Source organism: Mustela putorius, unplaced genomic scaffold (assembly GCF_011764305.1).
Source record: "Mustela putorius furo isolate JIRA1106 unplaced genomic scaffold, ASM1176430v1.1 tig00003869_pilon_pilon_pilon, whole genome shotgun sequence".
Lineage (NCBI taxonomy): Eukaryota > Metazoa > Chordata > Mammalia > Carnivora > Mustelidae > Mustela > Mustela putorius.
In genome coordinates, this window is record NW_025422021.1 from 28,048,453 (window position 1) to 28,074,704 (window position 26,252).

At 40.0% G+C, this 26,252-nt stretch overlaps 1 protein-coding gene and 1 long non-coding RNA gene across 27 annotated transcripts in view; one reads left to right on the forward strand and one right to left on the reverse strand.

Moving 5' to 3' along the window:
* NEB (nebulin) overlaps positions 1 to 26,252 on the forward strand; it is a 207,739-nt gene that overhangs the window by 174,926 nt on the left and 6,561 nt on the right. For 7 of the 25 annotated variants that reach the window (XM_013051923.2, XM_004743838.3, XM_004743839.3 and 4 more), the window contains 24 exons: positions 18 to 128; positions 368 to 469; positions 579 to 683; positions 3,307 to 3,417; positions 4,094 to 4,198; positions 4,746 to 4,850; positions 6,231 to 6,335; positions 7,754 to 7,864; positions 8,293 to 8,403; positions 8,898 to 9,011; positions 9,757 to 9,861; positions 13,389 to 13,493; positions 14,032 to 14,136; positions 14,786 to 14,878; positions 15,948 to 16,040; positions 18,105 to 18,197; positions 18,719 to 18,811; positions 19,786 to 19,878; positions 21,633 to 21,725; positions 22,715 to 22,807; positions 23,376 to 23,468; positions 25,189 to 25,281; positions 25,575 to 25,667; positions 26,009 to 26,101. In XM_013051923.2, the coding sequence (XP_012907377.2) occupies positions 18 to 128; positions 368 to 469; positions 579 to 683; positions 3,307 to 3,417; positions 4,094 to 4,198; positions 4,746 to 4,850; positions 6,231 to 6,335; positions 7,754 to 7,864; positions 8,293 to 8,403; positions 8,898 to 9,011; positions 9,757 to 9,861; positions 13,389 to 13,493; positions 14,032 to 14,136; positions 14,786 to 14,878; positions 15,948 to 16,040; positions 18,105 to 18,197; positions 18,719 to 18,811; positions 19,786 to 19,878; positions 21,633 to 21,725; positions 22,715 to 22,807; positions 23,376 to 23,468; positions 25,189 to 25,281; positions 25,575 to 25,667; positions 26,009 to 26,101 (2,418 nt within the window). The remainder of the gene's footprint in view (positions 1 to 17; positions 129 to 367; positions 470 to 578; positions 684 to 3,306; positions 3,418 to 4,093; positions 4,199 to 4,745; positions 4,851 to 6,230; positions 6,336 to 7,753; positions 7,865 to 8,292; positions 8,404 to 8,897; positions 9,012 to 9,756; positions 9,862 to 13,388; positions 13,494 to 14,031; positions 14,137 to 14,785; positions 14,879 to 15,947; positions 16,041 to 18,104; positions 18,198 to 18,718; positions 18,812 to 19,785; positions 19,879 to 21,632; positions 21,726 to 22,714; positions 22,808 to 23,375; positions 23,469 to 25,188; positions 25,282 to 25,574; positions 25,668 to 26,008; positions 26,102 to 26,252) is intronic. The other 18 variants (XM_004743843.3, XM_004743840.3, XM_004743841.3 and 15 more) reach the window with 18 other exon arrangements.
* On the reverse strand, positions 13,485 to 23,246 carry LOC106004965. Of its 2 annotated transcripts, none has more exons than XR_001178083.2 (3): positions 23,117 to 23,246; positions 14,975 to 15,099; positions 13,485 to 14,834 (listed from the first exon to the last, which is right to left on the reverse strand). It is a non-coding gene; the product is annotated as an uncharacterized LOC106004965 (long non-coding RNA). The 2 variants fall into 2 exon arrangements; XR_001178084.2 differs by having other exon boundaries at positions 14,949 to 15,099.

A 26,252-nucleotide genomic window follows, 5' to 3' on the forward strand; every position in this document is an offset into this window, starting at 1 on the left:
ATTCTGGCTCTATTTAGACAAATTACAAAAAGAAGTTCGTCAAGGAGAAAGGGAAATCCAACTACTCCATCATGCTGGAGCCCCCGGACGTGAAGCATGCTATGGAGGTGGCCAAGAAGCAGAGCAATGTAAGCTCCCCTGTCCACGCTCTCCACAGTCGTGCTGAGTCCATGAATCCCAACTTGGTGCCTGGTGGGCTGGTTCCATCCAGTGGCATTCCTAATTTCCCTCTCTGGTAGTTTAAAATATACGGTGGTTTAAAAAATTGGTTTGGTTTTAATAAAACGGTTGTTTGTGCTTGATGAGGACTTTTTCAAAGATAGCATATCTTCCACATAAGTAAACATTCTTTTCTCTCCAAATAAAGGTTGCATACAAAAAAGATGCCAAGGAAAACCTGCATTACACCACAGTGGCTGATCGGCCAGACATCAAGAAGGCCACGCAGGCAGCCAAACAGGCCAGTGAGGTACGTGTGTGGTGAAAATGCACCTGCTCCCCAGAGGTCACGGCCACAGAGTATGACAAGGCACCCACCTCTTAGAATGTATTGCCCATCTCGGTTTTCTTTGATTCAGGTGGAGTACAGAGCCAAGCACCGCAAGGAAGGCAGCCATGGGTTAAGCATGCTCGGTCGCCCAGACATTGAAATGGCCAAGAAGGCAGCCAGGCTGAGCAGCCAGGTAATCCAGATGGGTATGTGGCAGCTCTCGCATGAAAAACCTCGCAGGAAGTCGGGATTCTCAGCACAGAAGTGCAGAAGTAGCAACAAGAGAGATCCTGGGTCTTGGAGAGCACTGCTGAGCTTTGAAAAATTAGATTGTAAAAGTCTAGCAAGGACTTTGTCTCTTGTTTCTCTCTGAGATCTTCAGGCCTTTCTCATTCTCCACTTTTCCACTTATGGGTGTGTGTCTAGCTATTTGAGTGCTTAACAGTCTTCAGGAAGAGAAATATCGGCTTGTGAGGTCCTACTGGCACCTCTTCTCAGGTAGTGAGATTGTATCCCAAGGGTAGCATTCACACTTGAGTCACCTGTGGGCATTTAACAGGCAAGTGTCATGAAATTTAAAACTTCTAGAACCCAACCAGATGCAGTCACTTTTATTCTGCCATTCAACATCTATAGATTACATGACTGGGCTAAGAACTAAGGGGGCGAACGGATATCCTCAACCTCATTTCCATAGATAAATAATGACAGTTTGGGGTGAAAAGTAATCAAGGTATATCCAGGGTGCTGAGGGAAAATGCCTCATTCTGTTGAGCTTTCCAGTAAATCATCATCTTCAGCTATTTTACATAGGCATGACAGCTCTCTTCCTTTCATTCAATTAAATCACATTTATTGAGCAAGTCTACTCCATCATTTTCTATAGAGCACGTCTACTCTATCTTCCTACTCCAAGCGGCATGTTCCAGAGGGAGGGGATGAGTGTGCACAGAAGTAAATCTTTCAAGAAAGTTCTATAGCATTCCACACATTTCAAAACAGAATCAACAGAAAAGAGTGTAACTTGGTCAGTCCCCTGACTGAGGTTAAGAAAGTAGATGAGCAAAAGGAAAAGAGATGTCAGCTTGCTGATGTCAGTCCTACATCCCTGATGAGTGCGTTAGTTTTCTTCAAATGTCTCATCACAGCAGCATCGTAAGATGCAGCCTGTGCCTCTATCCTCTCCTTTGGCCTTTGAGTTATTCTAAGCAAGTATCAAGTATCAGCCAGGCATCAAAATCAGGATAGGGGAGGCCTCACACTGGGAAACCCCTTTGGGGCTGGGGTCACACTGAGAAGTTACAGTCCCTGAGACAAGCCTTCCAGAGGAAGTAAAGCCTCCACATCTGAGGTTTAATGTAGGATTAGAAATGCAAGCCTCTCAATTTTCAAAAACAGCAAAGTCTTCAAAATTTCAACATCAGATTTTTTCTTTGCTTTTACCTTGATGATGGCATGACCTTGGAAATTTTTTTAAAATATATTAAAATTTGGAGTGGCTGTTAGTAGAGTAAGCTGGTATTTATGCTTATTTTTTAAATTAAAGTTAGCCCTTTGCATATTCTATTTTGTATCCTAAAGGTATACTTAATCTTATTTTTATCATTATGGCAAAACATCTCACTTCTTTCTTCTAGATCAAAATCGTATTGAAGGGCTTTCCCCACACGCTCTGTTCTTTTTTACTCAAAAATTATGCCATTTTTTTGCCGCATGTCAAAAAAATGGCATAATTTTTTTTCTTTGATTAAGAAATCAGAATGAGGGGTGCCTGGGTAGCTCAGTGGGTTAAAGCCGCTGCCTTCGGCTCAAGTCATGATCCCAGGATCCTGGGATCGAGCCCCACATCGGGCTCTCTGCTCAGCAGGGAGCCTGCTTCTTCTTCTCTCTCTGCCTGCCTCTTTGCCTACTTGTGATCTCTGCTTGTCAAATAAATAAAATCTTTAAAAAAAAAAAAAAAGAAATCAGAATGATGGGGCTCTTGGGTGGCTCAGTGGGTTAAAGCTTCTGCCTTCGGCTCGGGTCATGGTCCCGGGGTCCTGGGATCGAGTCCCGCATGGGGCTCTCTGCTCAGCGGGGACCCTGCTTCCTCCTCTCTCTCTCTGCCTCTCCACGTACTTGTGATCTTTGTCTGTCAAATAAATAAATAAAATCTTAAAAAAAAAAAAGGAAATCAGAATGATATAGCCAAAGTACTACTTTAAAACTATAATAAATTCTCCTAATTTAACAGATTCCTTATGTCTCACTCTTCTGGATCATTTACAACTCCTCTTTAAACTCCTTACAGGTGACCTAAAATGCCTTTGGTTTCACTGGCTACTAGGGTCAGAAGGCTCCAAATCATTAGATCACTGAATATAGCCTGAAGCCTTTACCCCTTATTCCTCTTACTTTTGTTTTGCACTAAAAAGAGATGATTTGTGATGAAATGAGCACTGGAGGTAATATGCAACTGATAAATTATTGGACACTACATTAAGATGTATTATAGGTTGGCTAATTGAATTTAAATAAAAAAGTGAATTAGCTGTTGGTTGATTAAAAAAAAAAGGTGAGTATCTTTCCTACTTCTGAATAATATAAAAATGAGCAAGGCGAATACCATAGAACTCATTCTTACCCTTGACTCCCTGTTGCCCCAACATAACAATTGGTTGTGCTCTTTTTTACTCTTAAAAGCATCCTAGTGTGGATCATAAGTTATATGATCCCTTTATATATAACATATTCTTTGTATTTGTAGTTCCTCCATTTCTCAGTTTTCAAATTAATTGATGTTCAGAAATAATCTGGAGTTTTGCATTTGCTATTAGGTTAAATACCGAGAAAATTTCAACAAAGAGAAGGGCAAAACACCGAAATTCAATCCAAAAGACAGCCAGCTCTACAAAGTCATGAAAGATGCTAACAATCTCGCAAGTGAGGTATGTTTTTTTTAATTGTGGCAAAATATATAACATGAAATTTGTCGTTTTAACTATTTTTAAACATATGATTCAGTGCTCTCAGAAGAGCACTCTTGATCTCGGCGTTTTAAGTTCGAGCCCCACGGGTGTAGAGATCAGTAAATAAATAAAATGTACAGTTCAGTGGCATTGATTATATTCACAGTGTTGTCCAACAGCCACCATTATTTCCATCGCCCCAAACAAAAACTGTACAACCACTAAGCTATAACTCCTTCCTCTCTCCCCCCAGCCTCTGTAACCTCTATAATCTATTTTCTGTCTCAATGAATTTGCCTACTAGAGAATCTTCTCTAAGTGGGACCATACAGTAATTGTCCTTTGTTTTTCCTGCCTTACTTCACTTAGCATCATGTTTTCAAGGTTCATCTTGTCATAGCACTTGTCAGAATTGCATTTCTTCTTGTGACTAAATCATATCCCATTGTGTGTATACACCACATTTTACTTCTCCATTCATCTGTTTATGGACACTTGAGCTGTTTTCCACTTTGTAGTTACTGCAAACGAGGTGTGTGCATTTTTTTCATCAGCTCCAGAATTTATTTCAGGATGGGATCTCTTATATGGCTTCCATTGGTGCTGTCTGCCGGTTCCTATTTATGTGATTTCGTTCTTCCCCCCTCACATGCAGGTTAAATATAAGGCCGACCTGAAGAAACTTCATAAACCTGTGACTGATATGAAGGAATCTCTGATAATGAATCATGTGCTGAATACCAGCCACCTTGCCAGTTCTGTAAGCTTAGTCGTTTGCTGTAGAAATGGCATGTTTCACCCATTTGCAGCTGAACTCCTTTGCTGAGCTCGCATACATCTCCTCTGCTCCCGAGACACCAGATTTACGAGAAAGCTCTTTTATGTGAAGGCATCCTTCCAGGTTATGGCATTAGTCTACCAACTCTCCATGGATTGTGACACCTCTCAGAATGTGAAAAAGCTTTTGTTCTTAGAATATTTAATCTTTTTATTTTCCAATTGACTAAACCCTTCCCTCCTTCGAAGAACATAGAATTGTGGTTTGGAATAATTTCTTTCACTTTTGACTTTTCACACCTCCTTTGCATATGCCATATAACCTAAGGACTGGCCATCCGGTATTAACTGGGCAGTTCTGGACATGGCTCTTCCTCCTCTGACACATTTGTGTAACCCCCCATTTAGTGTTTGCTGCTCTTAGTGTGGACTTGACAATGCTGCTGTGTAAATGTCTAACCTAAAGAGGAAAAACCGAAATGCTGAGCAGCTTTTCCAGCGCGTGTGCCTTTGTGCCTTCTTCCCCTCAGTACCAGTACAAGAAGAACTATGAGAAGAGTAAAGGCCACTACCATACGATACCTGATAACCTGGAGCAGCTTCATCTCAAGGAGGCCACAGAGCTGCAGAGCATAGTAAGTCAGTCCAGACTGTTTCCTGATGTGCGTTCAGCTACAGTGTCAAAAATGTTCATAAATGCCCCCTAAGAATGGTAGCAATAATTTTAGTAATGATTGCTGGAGGAAAATATCCAAGGATATAGGTGGGCTTGGAATTTAGCAGCATTTTGAAACAAAATTTTATGCTATAAATAACAGCATCAACACGTATTGAAGAAATAGTCCCTGTGCATGCAGTGTGTGTTATTCAGATCACTGATGGGCTGAAAGCAAAAAGATTATGCCATGAGGGGGATAATCCCCTTGCAGTAACCCCAATTGTTCCCTCATGAGACTGCACCCCAGCTTAGGAAACCTTGCAATGATGGGAGAGAGCCTTTGGAGGATTTTGAGCAGAAAAGTAACATGATTAGATCGACCATTGAAATATTTGTGGGTATTTAAGGAATCAAAAATTTGTAAAATAATGAAGATTCTCAAAAGAAAGGACTCAGAGAAAGAGTTTACTATCACATGACTTCCTGTGTCACATAACCAGAATTATTTAGGTTCCCTGTTGGACATTAACAGAAAGGGAAAAATTACTAGAAGTGTCTTCATGTCAACTGTGAAGCAGCCCGTGCCCCCAGATTTCTATTTTCAGCAAGACTGCTTAGACTGAGCCATGAAGATGTTGTGTGGACAAGGGCCTCTGCCTCTCTGACTTTCCATTTCTGAATATCTGTGGGCCGCCCCCACTCCTAATTGCATGTCCTCATCCTCCTTCGGATTGGGGCATTGTATGTGTAAGGATGAGGATACTGTATTCGTAAAATAGCACTGGGGCTCTTTTGAGAACATCAGATTTCTTAGTAAGTCAGTTGACAGGTAAACTAGTTCTCATTTTTATATGAACTACTATTGGCTGCATTGAATATGGGGCTGATTATGACCTAGATCCTGTTCTTGACATAGAAAGTTGCATGTGTTAGCTCTCGAATAGAGAGCCCAGGTCGCCGATAAAAATCCTCAGGAAAGACAAACTAGAGATCTTTCCCAGAAATATTGACAGATGCTGTAGTTACAGTGTTCACATCTACACCTATCAGATCTCAGCCGACCTTCTTAGATGGGTGACGGTCCCCATGTATTTCCTTCCCTTGGTCTGTCTCTCAGCTGATTCTTCGGCAATGATTTTTTTGTTTCCTTGAGTTGAACACAAATTTGATTTAAGGGTGTTTTCTCCTACGCAACAACAAAAAAGGTACTAGATCTGAAACATAAGAACCTGTTTTGAGTGGCAATGAGATGCCACCATGTGGACTAGTATATCAGTTAAAAAATACTATCCCTACACTAGTCTCTGTCTGGGAATTGGCTGGAGGAGATCTATCTAATAAGCCTCTTTATCACTAGGTGAAATACAAAGAAAAGTATGAAAAGGAACGAGGAAAGCCCATGTTGGACTTTGAAACACCAACGTACATCACTGCCAAAGAGTCTCAGCAAATGCAAAGTGGGGTAAGTCCTATGAAACACATCACACAACAAACATGCCATCAAGCTGTTCAAGACCAGCTCTGCTCACACACATGTATCCAACTTTCTGTTATCCAAAAGTAGTAGATGATGGAACTTGTTTTCATGTGCTCACTAAAATGTTTCCATATCAAATCTTATGATTCAGTTATACTAAATGTTCCAAACAGTAAATATTTAGCATCTATGTTTTATTTCAACTCTTTTATTTTCATAGTATTAGAACATAGCAGACTAGTAACTCTGAAATTATATTAAATATAATATGAATTTCTCTTTGATAAATGAAAAGTTCGCTCTGCACAGACCCACCCTTGGCTTTAGATTACTTTTAATAGGAAGTCCCAGGCCAAACAAAAGAGTAATGATCAAGATGTTTATCAAAACATCAGATGTCAAGATGCCATATTTCCTATATTAGAAATGTAAGCACAAGTATCTTTAAAAAATCTTTTTATTCCTTTTTAACCAAAGACAGAGAACAATGGAATCTTATTTTGAATTTTAGAAAGTCTGTTTTTATTAGGAAACAGACTTATTTTGGGTTGTTTTTTACTTCTCCCCTGTAGGGCAGATCCCCAACCATAAAGATAAATGGTTATTAATAAAGTAGTACTTTGTGAAGCTTTCTGGTGTTAAAGAAGGCCAAATAGTCAAAAGTTTAACATAACTTCATAAAACTGGTGAATCTGGGTAAAGGGTTTATGGAAGTTCCTTGTACTAGTCTTGCAACTTTTCTGTAAGTTTAAAATTCTATCGAAATTAAAAATTATTAAAATGGAGTTCTAGCATTTATTCTAAATCTCCGGATGAGACATCCTAGACCAGGGATTGGAGAGGAGATGGGGGAGCTTGTGACTCTCAGTGGAGGACAAAATCTTAGGATTTCTCCATGTTTTCATTGGCCATTTTATTCAGAGATTACAAATAAGAAGTCATGATTATTAAAAAGGCCAAATTTGCATTTCGTGCCCTCAGGCTCTTCTTCCTCTGCAGTGTTACTTTCCCCTTTCTTACTTTTAGTTCAGAAGTAAACTCTTGTTGCCTCAGGAGAGATGACAGCGGATTCAGAGTCTTGGTGGCACAGGCTTCCTTCCACTGTCCTTCCCTGCCATGAGGCAGACAGTGGGGCAGCCCCAGATGCAGTGCTGGACATATGAATGAGGAGCCCAACAAGGCTTCTCAAATTCTGAGTTTCCTTGAGGCCGTTTGTTGTAAACAAAATATTTCCAGAACAACCAGACTACCTTTCAAACGTGTGACCTTTAGCAAAACTATGATCCAGTTAAGGGGTCATACAGTGAAGGACCGTCTTGTAATTTTTTTTCTTCCTAGGTATGAGAAATAAGTTGTAATAAAGATTCCTTTTTAAATTTGTGTTTCCTTCTTAATAACATTAGAAAGAATATAGGAGAGATTATGAAGAGTCCATTAAAGGCAGAAACCTGACAGGCCTGGAGGTCACACCAGCTTTACTACATGTCAAATATGCAACCAAAATAGCCAGCGAGGTAGTGCCCACGTGGTCTTTGCTTTCGCTCTTGATCCCAATAATTGCACTAATGACACTCATCAGTGTGATCCCTCTGCCATTTTCATCACCATCTAACTTTTGCGGGTTTCAAGTTGGGTTCACATGTGTTTGGTATTACTACCTAATCTCTTACCCACATTAATTCTTCTCATTTTTTAACTGAATACCTAACGAAATGTGCTAGTTTCTTATTTGATATTTCATATCAACCGATGAGGCTTATACTCCACCTTTATCATATCTTTAATCACTAAACTGTCACTACTTAAAACTGGAGGGTTTTTTTTTTTTTTTTAAACTGGAGGGTTTTGTTTTGTTTTTTGTCTTTGCTTGTTTTTCCTCTTCACCCAGGAGGAATGATCCAGGCTTTCTGGTCAGTGTTGTTGCTTTTGTTTTGTGATACAGAAAGAATACAGGAAAGACCTAGAGGAAAGCATCCGTGGGAAGGGTCTCAGTGAAATGGAAGACACGCCTGACATGCTGAGAGCAAAGAATGCCACTCAGATCCTCAACGAGGTAGGATCGGAGCGTCTTCTCCTCCCTAGCCAAGTTACACAAAAAATAAAAGAGAAAGAAGAGAGATAGAAGTTTGAATTTCAAATTCCATATCCAACATGGTTATTAACTGTTAAATAAAATATATTTCAGTTTCCAGTGAGTTAATATTATCGTTTGTGTCCATTGGCTGTTATAATCTGTTAATTTATCTAATAGGATTTGATTTGATCATGAACCATTTGGTGTGTTCATTTAAATTAAAAAACCACACTGGAGTGTTATGCACCTCAGTTCAGGACTAGTTATATAGCAAACCAGATTTAAAATGTCCTTTTTACTTTAAGTAGAGAATGCTAAAAGTGTTCAAAAGGAAGCCTTACATGCTGACGGGGAATAGCAAAGGTGAACACTAGCAACCAAATAGTGGTATAGTACATAGATTTACAGTCTCTTTGTGCATTGACTACCTTGTCGTGGAAGTTGGGTAACTCTTGTTTTAAATGCTGCTACAGAAAGAATATAAGAGAGACTTGGAGCTAGAAGTCAAAGGAAGAGGCCTGAATGCCATGGCCAATGAAACTCCCGACTTCATGAGGGCCAAGAATGCTACTGATATTGCCAGCCAGGTCAGTGCTACTGTTCCATGTCAACCTTTTAAAAAAGAAAAGAAAAGAAAAGAATAAAAGTGATTACAAGGTCACAGTGTTGTCTTTCTATTATCTTGCTTGGTTGATTAATAGTACTGTGTCTAGAGTGGCACTTTAAAAATATCTACCTGGTGAAATCCATTCTGATAGAAGGAGCAGAGGCCTTTTTTTCATCTGTCTTTCTGAGTCTATAGCCACAAAAGACATTCAGAGCAAAGGGGAATTGGGGGAGCTGGAAGCTAGGACAGATTCAGACATCCTGGTCTGGTTTCTTAGTCGATACCCACAGCTCCATTCGGCACCAAGAATTCCTTGTTTAGGACATTTGGGGAGTTCTTTCTTTGCCTTCTCTCAGGATCTAAATTTAAAAGGTAGTTTTTAACATCCCACATTATCTTTTGCTTATTTGTTCTGCTCCCAGCTCTTAGGTATGTAAACAGTCCATACCTTACTCCGTGTTGATCATCTCTCTCCTTTCCCACTCTTTCTCTCTCCCCCAGCCCCTGTGCCCAACTAGATAGTAAGTCTTTCAACAACTAGGACTCAACCTTTCTGAATCTCACTCTTTAGTACGAAGCTATAAGCACAAGAGGAAAAACTATATGTTGAGTCTCAAATGAATGAATCCTTTTGGAAAAGAAATATTGACCACCTCATACTCAAATGAAATCAACAAATATGTACATTGCAAACATTTACTTAAGTGTTGGGTGTTCTTTTGCAGATTAAGTATAAGCAGTTAGCAGAAATGGAAAAAGCCAATTTCACTTCTGTGGTTGATACTCCAGAGATCATTCATGCCCAGCAAGTCAAGAACCTTTCAAGCCAGGTAAGGACGTTCATCGCAATATCACTCATAACCCCCAGTCAGGAAGTCTTTCCATTAATACCCAAGTAGGCTCTTTCAAATCACAGATTTGCCCAGTAAAGGAGAAGGGATTCATCTGCGATGCAAGTTTGAGTCAGAGGTCAGATTTCGCATCAGAATAAAGATAGATTTCATGAGGGAACTTGAGGTACTGAGGAACTCTTACATGGTAGCATCTGTGTTAACGAAACAGTATTTTAACCTGTAAAATCTCCTCTAACATGGATGTAAACTGTATGTGTGAATCTGGAAGGAACAAAATAGATAATCCATACCTGGACTGTCAAGCTCCTTAACCAGATTGACCTCGGGCATCCCCAGCAACCACTCGATCTAACCCTACTTCCTCCGTGAGGGATAACTCTGAAAATGGAGGAAAGGACGATGTCTTTCATTCACCAGGATATACCCCTGTTGGCTTTAATCTTCAGTGATATCAGAGATCTGCACTTTAAGAAGCTCCCAACTGTCTTCTGAGCAATGAATCATAAAGCCATAGTGGCCTGAGACGGGCTGTGCTTTATAAACACAGGGGAGTATAGGTTTCCTGGCCCACCCTGGAATTCTGAAGCTAGTTATCCTGATGTTGGCCCTGGAAATCTGTTTTTATTTGTTTCTTTGTTTGTTTTTGTTTTATTTAATCATCACAGGTGATCTCTTAATGGCCAGTTGGGTCAGGGGAATCATGGATTTAAGTCCTTCGTTAGCAACATATAATTTTATATCCTAAAATAAGAAATGAAGAAGTATCAGTAGAGAATGGTTTATTTAAGAAACAGATATATTCAAATGGGAGAAACAAACCCTTTGGGGGGAGGTGGGGTAAGGAAGCATTTTATTACCAAAATTATCTGGGCCCCGAACTACCACGTTGTGTTCATTGAAGGAGGCTAATGTTCTTGAGGCTGTGAGAGGTTTGTCAGCCCTATAACCTTGAGCCTTTTCCCACTGCTAATCTTTAAGGAAAACCCCAGAGCATAGGCCTATTCCAGGGAAGAGTGAAGCAGCTCACTCTGTTCTCTTGGAGCTTTCCCCCGCCGGGTTCCTCAAGGCCTAAGACATGGCCAGGCAGGTTTCTTCCTTCCGGGTTCAGATTAGTATTTACCTTTCAGTGGCACAGAGGTACTGGTGCTTTCTACAAAATTGCTTCTCCATTTGTAGTGAAAAGTATGTATTTTATGAATTGTAAGTCTCATACTGGGGAGTCAGTGCAAGCACTGTGAACAGACCTACAAATTCAGGATAATATACTAAGTACTTCCTAATGCCTTTCCTCTCAGAATACCCGCCAAATTCCAAGTGCAAGCTAACCACTCCTCTTAGTGACTAGCACTAGTTTAGCAAATCAGCTAAGGCAGCTTTTGCCTAATCTTAAGAAAATGAAACAAAAAGAAAAGGAGGACTGGTCTTACCCCTTTCCCAGGACAGCGAGAACTATTTGTCTTATGTTTGCATAACTAAGAGGAGTCATTCAGGTGATTTTTTCTGGAACAAGGAAGGTGGTGAGCAGCTTTCTTCCCAGAAATCTTTGTTTTAACTGGCTTCCTGTTCAAAGTCTAGACTGAAATCTCTTATTGGTTGAAAGGGCTTCTTTGTTGCCTTCAAGGAGATTAAATCTATCAATGCATAAATGTAATTCATAATTTGTGTGTAATACAATTTAGATGAAAGAGATATAGAAGGAATAGTTTCATCCCCTTGCAAATTAGTGAGCCTTTCCTCAGCCCTCCACACCCAAATTTCCCTGAAAAGAGGAAGAAACTGGAGCTAAATAAAGATGGAGAGAAAATTGAAAGGACTCAGTGACCAGCAGTACTCTGGCCCTAAGGTGGAGTAAGTGTTCTGACTACTGATTGCAGAAGATTAACGGAAGTGAATCTGTTCAGTCACGGGGGCTGATGGCATAGGTGTGGGGGAGGAGGAGGCAGAGTGGTGCCAAAGTGGGGTGTCTCTCAACTAGATGGGGGGACCAGATGTGGGCCCATGACCAGGTGGAAGCTGGTGGCCCTGGCGGTGAAAGAATTCACCTGAGGCAAAAGAATTCTACCTGAGGTAGAAGTTTGCCTCAGACACCACAGGGGTGAAGGGCAGTCTTCGAGGAGGTGGTGGGTGGGGGCTGTTTCTCAAGGGGTAAGATGCGGAGGGCAAGTTACGGAATTCTCCCTGTTTGGTAACTGCGCCTCATTGTTAGTCATCCACTGGTCAGTTAGGGTTTGTGGATATTTTCAGCTGGGTCTCCTCATAGGCTTTTCTGCATCCAATTGATCAAGCCCGTTTGCCTGCCAGCGGCCTGCATGGGGCCAGGGCAGGAAAGCCCAAGAACGGTGATGGCTGGCTCAGCCATGGCTGGTCAGCTGGTCATAATGATGGCCCCAGGTCTGTTCAGTAGAGCCTCTAGTCAGAGACGCATTCTGGAAGCGACTGCTGGTCCTGCCTGCCTCTTGTGTCTGGTAGCCAGGAACTCCAACATACCTGTGCAGAGCGCAGCAAAAATCTCCTTGCCAGCAGCTTTACAGAGGCCTGCTGATGGCTCTTAACCCTCCTGCTTTTCTCTCCCTGCCTGTTGGTCATGTGGCTCCTGGCTAAACAGCCCCATCCGCTTCAGAGTAGACCCCCCCATTGCCAGGAGCCTGGTTGTCTGTCACCTTCCTCTGTGTGGACCAGCCAGCCAGGGCCTCCTCCTGCTGTGTTTGCCGTGACAATGGGTTTTAGTAAATGCCCAGACTCAGTTCTCCAAGAAAGAAAAGACATGGTGCTCACTAACCACAAGAGGGCTCTGCTTTAGAACTCCCTAACATCCATGAACTGTCCTGAAACTACAAAGGACTTTCTGCTGAACAGGAACGGCAATTGTAGGTTCCATTGGCCCATTTCCCTGTGGTAGTCATGTAAGGGCCTATTTAGCCAGAGCAGCTCCATCTCAGTTGAACAGCCATTTTGTTGTTTATGCATTAAAACTTAAACTGACCCTGTCCCCCTGCCCCTCCGGTCAGGGGACTTACTTAAAAGCAAGTCCGGGTAACCAGTCCCAGGTAACAGAGCCCAAATACAAGGGCGGGTCAGGCCAGGTGGAGACATCCAATCAGTGGGGCGCACATACTGTCTCCCTAGCTACCAAGAAGTGTGGGCCCCGCCTTTTGGGTGCCAAGGTGTTATCCTAGTTCAAATAGCTACTGTGGGGTGAATTGTAATTCAATTGGCCACCCCTGTGGGACCTAGCATGACTGTGCAGCTTTCTCTGTGTGTTACAATCTCATTGGCCACCTGTGTGTGGCCAGACTCAACCACATGGCCTTTGCCCTTTAAAAGTTCGTCTGTAAGGCAGGGAGGGGTCACCCTCTCTGTAAGAGGCAGCCCCGAAGGGTCGGTTTAATTATCGATGCTTGGTGAGAAATAAAGTTTTGCTTGATCTTCACTTTGTATCAGTCTCACTCCTTTGATCACGGACCCATCAGTCACCATCCTTATTTCTTGAACTCTGTTTTCAGAAAAAGTACAAGGAAGATGCAGAGAAGTGCATGTCCTATTATGAGACTGTTTTGGACACCCCAGAGATACAGAGAGTCCGGGAGAACCAAAAGAACTTCAGCCTTGTAAGTTTTTATTGACTCTGAGACACAGCCCACTGATACCTGGGATGGGGGAGCACAGTGGATGCCTCTGGGCATAGACGATGGGCCTTGCCTCCGAGAGCGGGCTGCAGGGCCGCCCTCTGCAACTCCCACCTGTGGGCCAGGAAACATGTGCTCCATTTTTCTTCAAGATCACCTTATAGTCCCCAAATCACAGCATGAAATATACCACTGCTGCTTTGTTAGTGGCTTCTTGTCACTGTATGTGAACTATCGCCATCTTCTATTAGTGGCAACATCTGTCTTTTTCAAAATTAATTCAGGCAGGGATGCATTTTTTTTAAATCTAACTTGACACTTTACCATTTTTAGGGTTTTTAAAAGAATTTTACAACATTCTTATTAAAGAATTTCCCTTCAGCTCTCTGACTATGATTATTATGGCATAGTTTGGGTTTTGTTTTGATTTGGATTTTAACTTCCCTTACACAATAGAGACAATTTAAAATATATTTTAAAATGTTGAAATCTTAACAAGATGTTTACTCTTTCTTCATAGCTCCAATACCAGTGTGACCTTAAAAACAGTAAAGGAAAAGTTACAGTTGTTCAAGACACGCCAGAAATACTGCGTGTTAAAGAAAATCAAAAGAATTTCAGCTCGGTATATTTACTATTTATTTTCCATTTAATGCTAACCTAATACTTGCATTCTCCTCCTTAAAAATATGCTAGCCTCATGTTGATTCAGACAATTAACACCTAACCTCCCCAGTTAATACTAGAGGTTATTTGATAAAATTTCCCATACTTTGCTCTAAAAACATCACTCCAGAAACCATTTGAAATAACACCTTAAATCTGCTAACTGAGTAACTTTTTTTCTTTTTAATTTTTTTAATCCCACAGCAATAACATGTGTTGTCTTGCTCCATGAAGATGGATTTCTTCTTGACATTGTGATTTCTCCTATTATCCTTCCCCTGAATAAAATGACTTTACATTTCTTTAATGGATTTTGTTTCCTATGAGAGGGGTCTTTTTAAATCAGCATTTTCCCAGTTTTTCTCATCCTGTATTACTACAGTACAATAATTTTAAAAGAAATCTCAAGATCTGGGAAGTTGTCCATGTTGTAAATATGGCAGGAGTTCTGATGCTGACGTGGAAGATGTCAGATTCTCTGGCACACGGCTAAGAACATTCTCTAGTGTCTTTTGTTTTCACAGAAGCCATGTTTCCTAGTCTTCCTCCAGGAATTGCTGGGCTTTCTTTTCTTCTGTGTAACATTGTCCTGATTCTGAATGCCCCAGGTTTTATACAAAGAGGATGTCTCGCCAGGAACGGCCATCGGAAAGACCCCTGAGATGATGAGAGTGAAGCAAACACAGGATCACATTAGCTCGGTAAAGACACGCCCCACACTCCCCCCCAGGGACCCCGCCCAGTCCCTCCCCCAGAGACTCATCTGCTGACTTTTCTGCCTGCCTCAGATCATTTACTTTGAGGGCCGAGCTGCACTCAAAACTTTTGTCACCAGAAGCAGCTAAGCTGCTGAAGTAGGTGCTGTGGTGAGGGCCATCCCCCAGTCAGTGCAGCCCAGGCTGGTGGCAGGAAGGAAGGTTACCTGTGGGAAACAAAAAGGCGGTGTCAGAGCAAACCAGAGCTGGACGTGGTTAAAGTGATCAAAACAGGTTTTATGCAGGACTGTTGCAATAAGGGAAAGAGATCTCAATGGAACTGGGCTGAATTCCAAAAACTGCAAGGAAAATTAAGGATTTCTAATTAGAGGGGGTGACGGTGGGGTGGAAAAGGAGGCCGGCGGGGGAATAGAAAATCAAAGAAAATATCGGGTAAGAGGGGTTCTGCCTGAACCTGCCTAACATGATTTTGGCTGGTGGCAGGCCAGGGTGATCAGACGTTGCCTGGTGGGGCTGGTGGAGTAAGGAATTTGGTCAGATATCAAGGGTGAAGACATACCAAGGGTAGGGGGGTGTCTGGCTAAACTGACTTAGCAGGATTCTTGCTAAAATCAGGCGATACAGAGATAGACTCGGAAGTCCAAAAGTCGAGGCCTGTTTGGGAAGAAGATTCAGAGGACCCTGACTGAAGTTGAATCAGGGAGAGACTCCTTGTCACTTGTAAGAAAATAGAATATGTTAAAGTCGAAAATTCAAACTTCCTGGATATATGTTGTGAACGTATTTGTCCTAGCCAAACAAACTGTAGGATAGAACATCTGAGTGCACAGGAAAGATAAGGGGCTATAGTCTGAGTAGGGACTCCCTCGCTACCTCACCCCTAACGGACAGGAGAGCGACCAAGAGTCCTTGCCCATGGCATTGTTCCCTGACCCGGTGTTGGAATGAAGCCCCGTGCACACTAAGTATAGTTTGTATTACTTAAACTGTGACTTTACAAACTGCAGAGCTCCTAACCAAACACATGGATGTGTTTCCAATTTTATAATTGCAGGTGAAGTATAAGGAAGCCATTGGCCAAGGAACCCCAATTCCTGACCTGCCAGAAGTAAAACGTGTCAAAGAGACACAGAAGCACATTAGCTCGGTAATGGCCCGTGGGCTCAGCGTATTTGTGTACCCAGTCACCTTCTAGTTGCTCCCTAGCTCCAGGAGTGGGGTGAATGGTGGGCTGGGAATGATGTGAACCTCCCTCCATGCTAGCTAAGAAACCTCTGTCTTCACACCATTCAGAAGGGACTTGGCTTCTTTAATGATCACGCCTGCACTTTCTAGAGTAAAAAGTGCCAGTGGTAGAAATTAGGTTATCGGACTGATCTGGAGTTAAAAGATATAAACATAAAAATGACAAAGTATTATACATTTCATGTATATTATGATATATTAGATAATTGGTATATAAATTTTAATTTTATATAATTATCTATAACATACATACATAATATTACATAATATCATATGTAATATTTTGTGTTTCTCCAGTGTATATATTTGCGTGTATGTGTCTCTTGGGACACTCTCCTCTGTCTGGAAAAACTCTAGGTAGACTTTTGAAGTCTCTGTAGTCTTCTCCTCTCCCTTTCAAGAACTTTTGCCCCATATCCTCTGCTATTTTGCAGATGCCGTGTATGTTAAGGTGCTGGCTGTCCTCCCTCTACCCACAATGACATACTATATTTTAAGCATGTTCTCTGTGAGGAATTTCAGGCACCTGTGATAGTGGATATGTGTCAGGGGGTGTGCCTCACACCTTAAATAATCAGGTTAAGCATACGTTTCTCCCGACCTCTGTCAGGTTAGCTCAGTCTCTGGCCCCCATCCCAACACATACACACATACACACTCTCTCTCTCTCACTCTCACTCACTTACTCACTCACCCACCCACTCAGCTTTCCCATCCATAAGCACATTGCAAGCAGTCGCTGGCTGCTAGCAAGAGACCCTGTGGAGTTTGGGAAATAGTTTATGGCCAATGAAAGCTGACGGCCTTGGACTTAGAGATTCTGCTTGTCACTAGATGACTGAATTCTCATTTTGTTGCCATTGGGAAACACTTGCTATTTCTCTTGCAAGTTGTTCATATTATTTAGATCTCTTTCCTGTCTCACTCTTCTCTTATATTCTGGCTTCCTTGTGGTACAAATTATGTAGAATTTTGCGTCCACACACACACACAAAAATGCCTTTAGTCACATTTAATTGCAACTTCCTGTCTCTCTCTGATTATGTTTTGTTCTGTTATCCATGATCTCGGTTCTGCTGCTTTGCTGGGTAAAGAAACACAGGTTTATATTTAAAAAGCAGATTTTTAAAGATCTCTCAAGGTTTCCCAGCAAAACAAAGATAGCACCCCTAGTTTGTCAGTGATCTGGGGAATTAACCTGTGACTTAAACCCCCTGCACTGTTCCTGTTGCTCCCAACCCACTCTCAAGTATACCCTTGACCCATTTATTTAAAAAGAATTCATTCATATCTTTAGGCTGACAATTCTTAAGTGGGAAGAAGGAAAAGAAGGGGGCCAGAGGTTCAGGAAGTTCCTTACTCTCTTTCTTAAAATTTATAGACCTTTGATATGACCCCTAAAAAATAGAGACTTCCCTCAGTTTGAGAAACACTAGTTTACATGCTCCAACAACCATCAGTAGGAATTTCAAGGTCAGATGCTCTTTCTGAAAAATATACTTTTAAGTCTCCTCATATTAAGAGTACCTACAGACTAGGCGCCCCCTAGGAATTTTCAGTAGAAAATACAAAACAAACTTTCCAAATCATATGATTAGAAAATTTTAAACCAAGGAACCCATTTATTAAGTACAAATCTACTGTGGACCCACTAATACTAAATGTTGTGAAATGGTTCAGTTTTTCTCAATGTTGAATTTAGTATTTTTTTAATGCATTTTAGGAATGTTCTAAGTGTTGACAATAGAAAATGCGTAATTTAGTACCAAGTGTTCGAGGGTAGTAAAGTCACTTTTGAAGAGGGAACATAAATATTTGTGGAATTTGTTTTCCTTCTTCCTTGAGTGTCATACTTGAAAGCTAGATTGTTTTTAGGAGTTTCCACCACGTAGCTCACAGATGTAGCTGTAATCCAAAGGATTCATGGTCATTTCACCTTTTTGGCTATTCTAATTATCATCTACAGGTTATGTACAAAGAAAACTTGGGAACAGGCATTCCAACCCCTGTCACTCCAGAGATTGAGAGAGTCAAACGCAATCAAGAGAACTTTAGCTCGGTATTTACAAATATATCAAATAATTTGAAACTGTTTCCCCCACTCAAAAGTCTATCAGAATAACCCATTATCCTTTTTTCAAAAAGTAACATCTTAATTCTCTGTGTGTGTGTGTGTGTGTGTTGGGGCATGGGGATGGGGGGCAGTGTTATTAACTGACCAGAACCATCTGGACTTACAGAAAGTGATTCACTGTTCTGGTGGTACTTTAACATTTTTAGCGAATGACAAGTGTGAAAACTTAGATCTAAAACACTGTAAGTAGAATTAACACAAAATTCCCCGTCATCATACTCATTTCCTGTAACTTCAGTGCTTTGTGGTATACTTTTTTATCCCCAGAATTAACATGGTAGAGTTTATCATTAAAGTTGTGAAGAAAAAGTAAAAGCATTATCCTTACTAAATATACTCACTAAGAGACTCCCTCTTCACACAAACAACCTGCCCCTAATTTTTTCCCTTCCTTAATCTTTGTGCCTGTTTTGAATGTCTTCTGGGTACTTTCTTATATCTCACAGGTTTTGTACAAAGAAAATTTGGGGAAAGGAACCCCAACACCTATCACTCCAGAGATTGAGAGAGTCAAACGCAATCAAGAGAACTTTAGCTCGGTATTTCTTAGGGGGCAAAAAATAAAATCCTTTAATTCTTATCTCAAATAATATTTTTTAACACATTACAAACACGGTTTTTCTTCCTGTAAAATTACTAAATTCATATAATGAAGATAATGATACCAAATATTACCTTAGTTTTCAACCCAAACCTAATTTAGTATTTACTTGAGTTCTGGTGTGAAATTTTAACTGTGTTTTCCCTGAAACATAATGATAGATCACTTTCCTTAAAAACCCATAATACTCAGTGTTTGTTCCTCCTTCCCCAAACCCTCATTTAATAATAACAGGAATTTCTAACTGGTGTGACACAAATCGAAAGTAAAAATCTAACATCGCTTTAAAAGGCCAATGTTAACTAGAATTTTATTTGTACTTATTCTGGCTCTGTTTGATGTATTTCTTGTGTTTGTAGCATTTTGTAAAAGAGTGTGATTCTTAAATATTTTCATTCAAGAGATGGAAGAAATATTTACAGTTAAGTCAGAAATGTGGCTCAGCTATTATTTTTTGTATACCGTGAAAGATAGAATTGAACTTCCCTTTGGAATAGTTTAAGGATTATCGAAAGCTAATATTTATTTAGCTTTTAATAATATTTATTTTATTCCCCCAAACCTCTCTCTCTTTCTATCTGGTTCCCTAATTGAGTTACCAGCTCATTATGGATATTAATTTCAGTCAACTTGAATATTATTTGATAAGGCCTCATCCTTCTGTCTTTGAGTGAAGACCTGTAAGTGACTCTTGCCTGCAGCCTAGCAGCTGTGTCTTTATTAATGCCACTCAGACAGACATCGCACTGTATGTGACGAAATGTCAAAGATGGTCAGTTGTCCTATTTCTTAAAGTTGTCTTGGCCTCGTATGCCATTACAAAAACAAAAAAACTTTTAGGGACTGTTTTGAAGATCAGGTTACCTAAAAGATGGGTCCAAGCTGATGTGATTATTGGTTTTGTGCACACAGATTTTGTACAAAGAGAACTTGAGCAAGGGGACCCCCATTGCTGTCACTCCTGAGATGGAGCGAGTCAAACGCAATCAAGAAAACTTTAGCTCGGTATTCGGGAGAAAGCTCCTTTAATTCCATATTTAAAAAATAATAATTTTCTAAAAAACAACTTCTCACTATTAGTCCCTTTAAAATAATCAATTTAACATTTTTAAGATTTCATCAACTGAATTCTGTTTTCCACGTCATTTACTTACCATTTTATTCTAACATTTTATACCTTCCATAATAGTCCCGTAAAACGTTTAATTGGTTCCTTTCCTTCTCTTTTCAACTTCTGTGTTGCTGCTGGGACTTTTGAAGTTCATTGGTGTCCAAAAAACCCAAGCACTGTAGGTCTTATTTACTTGGGACTCTTAACTTGATGCTTCTTGGTTAGCTTTGTCCAGAAACACAGTACCCAAGGCCACATGTAGAAATAGTGGCTCTTGATTGGGAATGACAGTTACCTTTTTTTTGGGGGGGGGGGGGGGAATGGCAGTTACCTTAACCTAGATCCTATCTGGTTAAACACATGACAGAAAAAGAAAGTAGCTCAGTGTTGGAACCCAAAGCAGCCTTATCTTGATACTTGTGCTACAAGCCATTCCATGAATAGAAATCCAGACCTTCTGATTTCTTTTAAATATACAAATCAGATCATAAACTTATATTTAATGTTACTTTTTGTTAATATTGTTGAAAATTCTGTAATAGTCTGTAAAACTTATGTATAAGGATCTTAAGAGTTACTTACACCTGAGATAGAAAATCAAATGTCAATAGTGAAATTTAGCTGGATATTTTGGGGGCAGGGGAGCAGAGCAGGGTTTTGATCCAAAGTAGTTTTTGTGAGTTCAGATATTTTCAGAAAGTTTGATCCTTCCATATGATTAGATCAGTAACTTTCTTTGGTCCCACTGTCTTTTGGTTTGGTTTTGTTTTGCTTTCCTTCGTTTCTAATTACTGTTGACTAACAACTTTTCAACTTTGTTAAATTGTCAATGTAAATTAGTTTCACTTTTGGAATGTTCACTGTTTTCCCTGTGGGATGATGGTGATGATGGTGGTGGTGGTGGTGGTGATGATGATGATGATGATTTCTTCTTTTGGAAGAATAAGGTTTGCATTAATTTTCAAAGTTATATTTTTTTCTTGTATATTAGAGTAAGTGTATTGTTTATATCTGAGATCTTAATGGTCCCAATGATCCCAGACAATTTTTTTTTCCTACGTAACCATTTGTGTTTATTATTACACAGGTTGCATTTAGGCAGAATTGTCCGGTGGTTTATATAGCTTCTAAGATTCCATGGGAAAAAATTAGTACTGCGTATTAAAACATTAACTTTCAGACTTGACCACCTCCATAACTTGGATTTACTCAACAAGGACCAATTTTGCTATACTACACAGATTTGGCCTAGGATTTTAAATATCTGTTATTCTGCAAAACAGATGTTTTATGTAAGGAAGATAAGTATTTGCCAATCTAATTTAAAAATAATTTTCCTATTATACACTAAGCACTTTAGTGCTCTTATGAAATTATTTGTAATTTTTTCCTTAATTCCCAACATGGGGAACACACCTTCAATATAATATGAGTTAATAGTGAGGAGAATATCAAATGCACTGAAACCTTAGCTAAGGAAATACAGAGCATATGTTCATCCCGATCTGTGTGGAAGAAACAGGTTGACTTGGTGAATTTGTCATTCCATTTGATGTCTGTAGTCTCATACTAGGGTTCCTACAGGACAGATGAAAGGGCTGTTTTGACTGCTCTTGTTTTTTTCTGCATGCTTTCTTGTGTTGTACAGGTGTTGTATAAAGAAAACCCCGGGAAAGGGATCCCAATTCCCATCACTCCAGAGATGGAGAGAGTCAAATACAATCAAGAAAACTTTAGTTCGGTATTTAAAAGGAAAAAATTCCCTTTAACTATTTTTAAACCAAAAATTAATGGCTATATTTTAAATCTAATCAGCTTATCCCAATAAAAACTCTGACATGTCTTGTTCACAACTTAATGCTGCCCTTTCCTGTGAATCCGTTTCCCCATTTTGGTTAAACATTAATACCATCATTTGACTTAAAAAAAAAAAAAAAGTGTTCAGTAGTATATCCTAGCCCTTAAAAACATAACCTTCTCAGTGTCTAAGCACCCACATTTATCCTGCTTTGGCAAATTTGATGTGGACGTAAAGCTTACAAAAATGTACTTAGCAAAAATCGAACTATCGGCCTCACTTCCTGCTCTAACTTTCTCTGTCCCTACTGGTATTCGTACAGATCTTGTGACTTTTTTAGCATTCTGTCATTGCTCTCCATTGCTTTAAAAATAATTAATTCTTCCCAATATGTTCACGAAAACTAAAAATTAAATATTTGGACTTCTTTTGAAACTCAACAAAAGAAGGTTTGTGCACATGTACCTTTATTTATACAGTGTTTATTAAAAACCCAGATATCTTTATGTGGTTTATTAATAACATTTCCAAATCAAAAATAACTTCCTCGGTTCTCCCTTTTGTCTCTTTTAACATTTTTACTCTTTTTCTTCCTCATAACAAACTGGGCAGGGCAGGGGGGGGTACTAATTGTTCCCTTCCATGGTGCACTCTTGCTCCGAGCTACAGAGATTAATTCAATCAACAAAATAACAAAACTTTCTTTTCCTATCTCTTAGTTTTTTGCTGCTCTTTCCTGCATTCCCTTACTTAAAAGTGTGTCTTTAGGCTCCTACAGGTTGGATCTAGAAGCTTCTGGTATTTCCCTTCCTCCTACCTGTTCTCTTCCTCTTTGCCCTTCTCTCCCTACTTCTCCCTACTTCTGTTCCCTCCACAAAAGGGGGACAGTCGTTGATCGCTCTCCTTGTTCTGGATGCTTTCTTATTATGCAGGTGCTATACAAGGAAAACCTGGGGACTGGAATTCCAATCTCCATCACTCCTGAGATGCAGAGAGTCAAACAGAATCAAGAAAATCTTAGCTCGGTATTTTGGAAAGAAAGTGAAAAGAAGATGCCACTTAACCTCATAATTATATAATACTTAACATTTATTCCTTTTTAAAACCCACTACCCTTCCTTTGTTTCTAATATACCTCACTTAGCAAAAGGACAATACTTTTTGCATTTTTATGTTACTACTGTGGATTCAACTTTTTAAAACATTTTAGTTCTGATAGTGATTCCATCTGGTTTTCTTTAAATATATATATTTTTAACTTGCTTGGATAACAACAAAACTGAGTTCTAACAATCTCAAGCCCCCATGCGATTGTCGGAAGGCACTGTACTCACAGAAGCGATGAAATAACATGAGTAGCTGACAGCCTTTCCCCAGCAGCTGAGGTCCTTGCTGCTCTAGAGACTCTGCTTCCCCAGCCAAACCTTTGCCGCCATTAAAGTAGTTTGTGGCAGCTTGCCAACCCGTTAACTCCCGGCTCCCTGGACTACTGTGTCATTGGGTAACAAGGAAGTTGAACTCACACTTACAATCTTAAAACAAACGAAATGGTACTTAACTTTTTTTTTTCTGAATGCTTTTCTCATTACACAGGTGTTGTACAAAGAAAATATGGGCAAGGGAACCCCTTTACCTGTCACTCCAGAGATGGAGAGAGTCAAACACAATCAAGAAAATATTAGCTCGGTACTTTGGCAAGAAAAGAAAAAGCTACTTCTTTTAATTATTTAAAATAATACTTATTAATCCTACTTTTTAAAAAAACTTAAATTTTGTGAATTTTGTTGATCCCATTTATCTTTCTCTCCTAGAAGACTACTCTTAGCTTTAACCCCATAATAACAAGATTGCTTTAATCTGTAAAGTTCTAATATCAGGAAGTAACAGATTTTCCAATAAAATGTCCTTTCACTCATCTCTCCCCAAACTTACTGTCTATCATCCTCAAGGTCTCTTTGTTTTATGTACTCCTGAAATCTGGGGGATGGCATCATAGGTATGAGAGCTCTTTCTGGAAAATTGGAGTTGTGATCTTGTTTGTTTCTGCACCTATGACTTTAGGTTCTAATTTACCCTGTCAGATTTAGACAAAGAGATCTTGGGAAAAATAACCCCTGATCCTCTCTTCCAAGGATAATGACATTTCTTTTCCATTTGGTATTTTAAAATATATATATATATATATATATATATATATATATATATAAATCCACTTGTTCTTTTAGTTTGCTTAGATAACAACAAAATTGAGTTCTAACAATCTCAAATCCCCCATGTGCTTGTTCGGAGGTACTACGCTCAGAGAAATGAAAAAATTAAGATCCACTAGTGGTTTCAGAAAGTAATTTATCAATTTACATAAAAATGAAGTGTCACTTAAACTGTTTTTTGCTTTAGCAGTTTTAGTTGTTTTGTCTTCACTGTGGTCTGTAACTGCTAACTTTTAGCAACCCATTTCCTGTAAGCCTGTGCTCTGTGACCTACGTTTATAATGTAGCGGGGGTTGGGATTTGTACGGGAAGATGTTAGCTCATGTTAGGCAGAACCTGGTGGGCCTCCACATGAACGGTGTCCGCAGCTTTCTCCTGCACTAAAGTGCGTAGCACCAGAATTAGCCAGGGTATTTGTTAGGTCAGACTGCTGGGTGCTGTCCCACAGTTTCTCATTCTGTGGGTCTGGTGTGGGGCCAGATGATTTGTGATTCTAGCAAGTGCTCGGGTGATGCTGACCTTTCTGTTCAGGGACCCCACTTTAAGAAACGCTACTTTAGCAGACTCTTTCTCTTGAATGCCATCTCCCAAACCTCCTGTGTCCCCATGAATGACTCTGGACAGAGACACTGAGGTAAAGGATTCATCATGACACTAGTGATACAATTGCTGAAAATGTTCTTTACTGATATGTTTGGTGAACTAAAGCAGGAGGCAGAGCATAGAAGACAGCAGGGGAAAAAAAAGAGTAGGAGGAATCCTTGTTTTGGGTTTTATGGATGTGTCTCTAGAGGAGTTTAAGTGCTACAAGACAGGCCAGTCTGCCCTAGAGGGAGCGGCCCCACCTTCTCAGTGTCCGTCAATCACATGCCCTTCAGTCCTGTTAAGATGATCTGTCTGGGGCTTGAAATGCATAGATGAACAGTGAAATGAAGGCCTTCTCTCATCCCTTTTGGGTACTCTGCAAGTTCTGTCTTGCAGTCTGCCAGGATTTCAGGGCATGGTCCTATACTGGAAATGTCTGTCTTGCTGTAACTACACTCAACTTCATTTAGACACCTGCTCCTTTCCACCTAACCTTATTGCCCAAGTGGTTTGGCACCTGAGCCTCATAACAAATAGTCTGTTCCATTTAATCTTTTGGTAACTGTATTTTTTTTTCTTTTTGCCTTTTTGGATCCACTGGACTCATGTAGGTTTTGTACAAAGAAAGTGTGGGGAAAGCGACCCCAACCCCTGTCACGCCAGAGATGCAGAGAGTCAAACGCAATCAAGAGAACATTAGCTCGGTATTGTCTTGAGAAACGAAAGTGTTTTTAATTTTGCAAAGTAACCCCTGCAGTTTGGCCTGCTCCTAACCATCCCAGGTTAAAAACAAGCAAAATGCCAGTTTTTAAGAATCCCCTGTAAATAATATACGACACTTACTATTGCCATTAACTGGTGTTAAGCTTTCTTCTTGAGAGCTGTTCTCACTCATGTAACAGATTAAATATGGAGTTTTCACCCCAAAATTGGATTATGTTGAATGGCTTGAATATGACCTCTTCGTGATTTTCGGGTCCAACTTTGTATCTCACAGGTGTTATACAAAGAGAACCTGGGGAAAGCGACCCCTACACCCTTTACTCCTGAGATGGAAAGAGTCAAACGCAATCAAGAAAACCTTAGCTCGGTATTTCGGAGAGGAAAAAAAGAAATTGTTACACTTTTAATAAGCCTGGCAAATATGGTTATATCACTAATTTATCGCATAGTTTTCCAAAAACTTCCACTTATTTTTAAAAATTCTTCTTTACCCACTTAAAAACAAACCAACCCACCCCACCCTACCAGCTCAACTGATTTAATTCTTTTTTCATCTTGTGCTTTATACAATAACATTTTAATGGCTTTATCTTCCTGACGTGTTTCTTATAGAGTGTGATTTAATTGAGCTGTAACACCAGCTAGATGACGGTTTTCAGAACTGGTTTTCTGCTCTCTGATGTCTGGATGCTCTCTTGGCTCCTCTAGGTATTATACAAAGAGAATATGAGAAAAGCAACTCCGACACCGGTTACTCCAGAGATGGAGCGAGCTAAGCGCAACCAAGAAAACATTAGCTCGGTATTGTTTAGGATTAAACACAGGAGTAGTGCAACGACTTGGAAAATAACATTTTAACATATAAACACGCCTTTCTCATTCAGCTGGGCAACACACTAAAATTTAAAAAAAAAAATGCAACATCTTGAAAAATAACATTTTAACACCATAA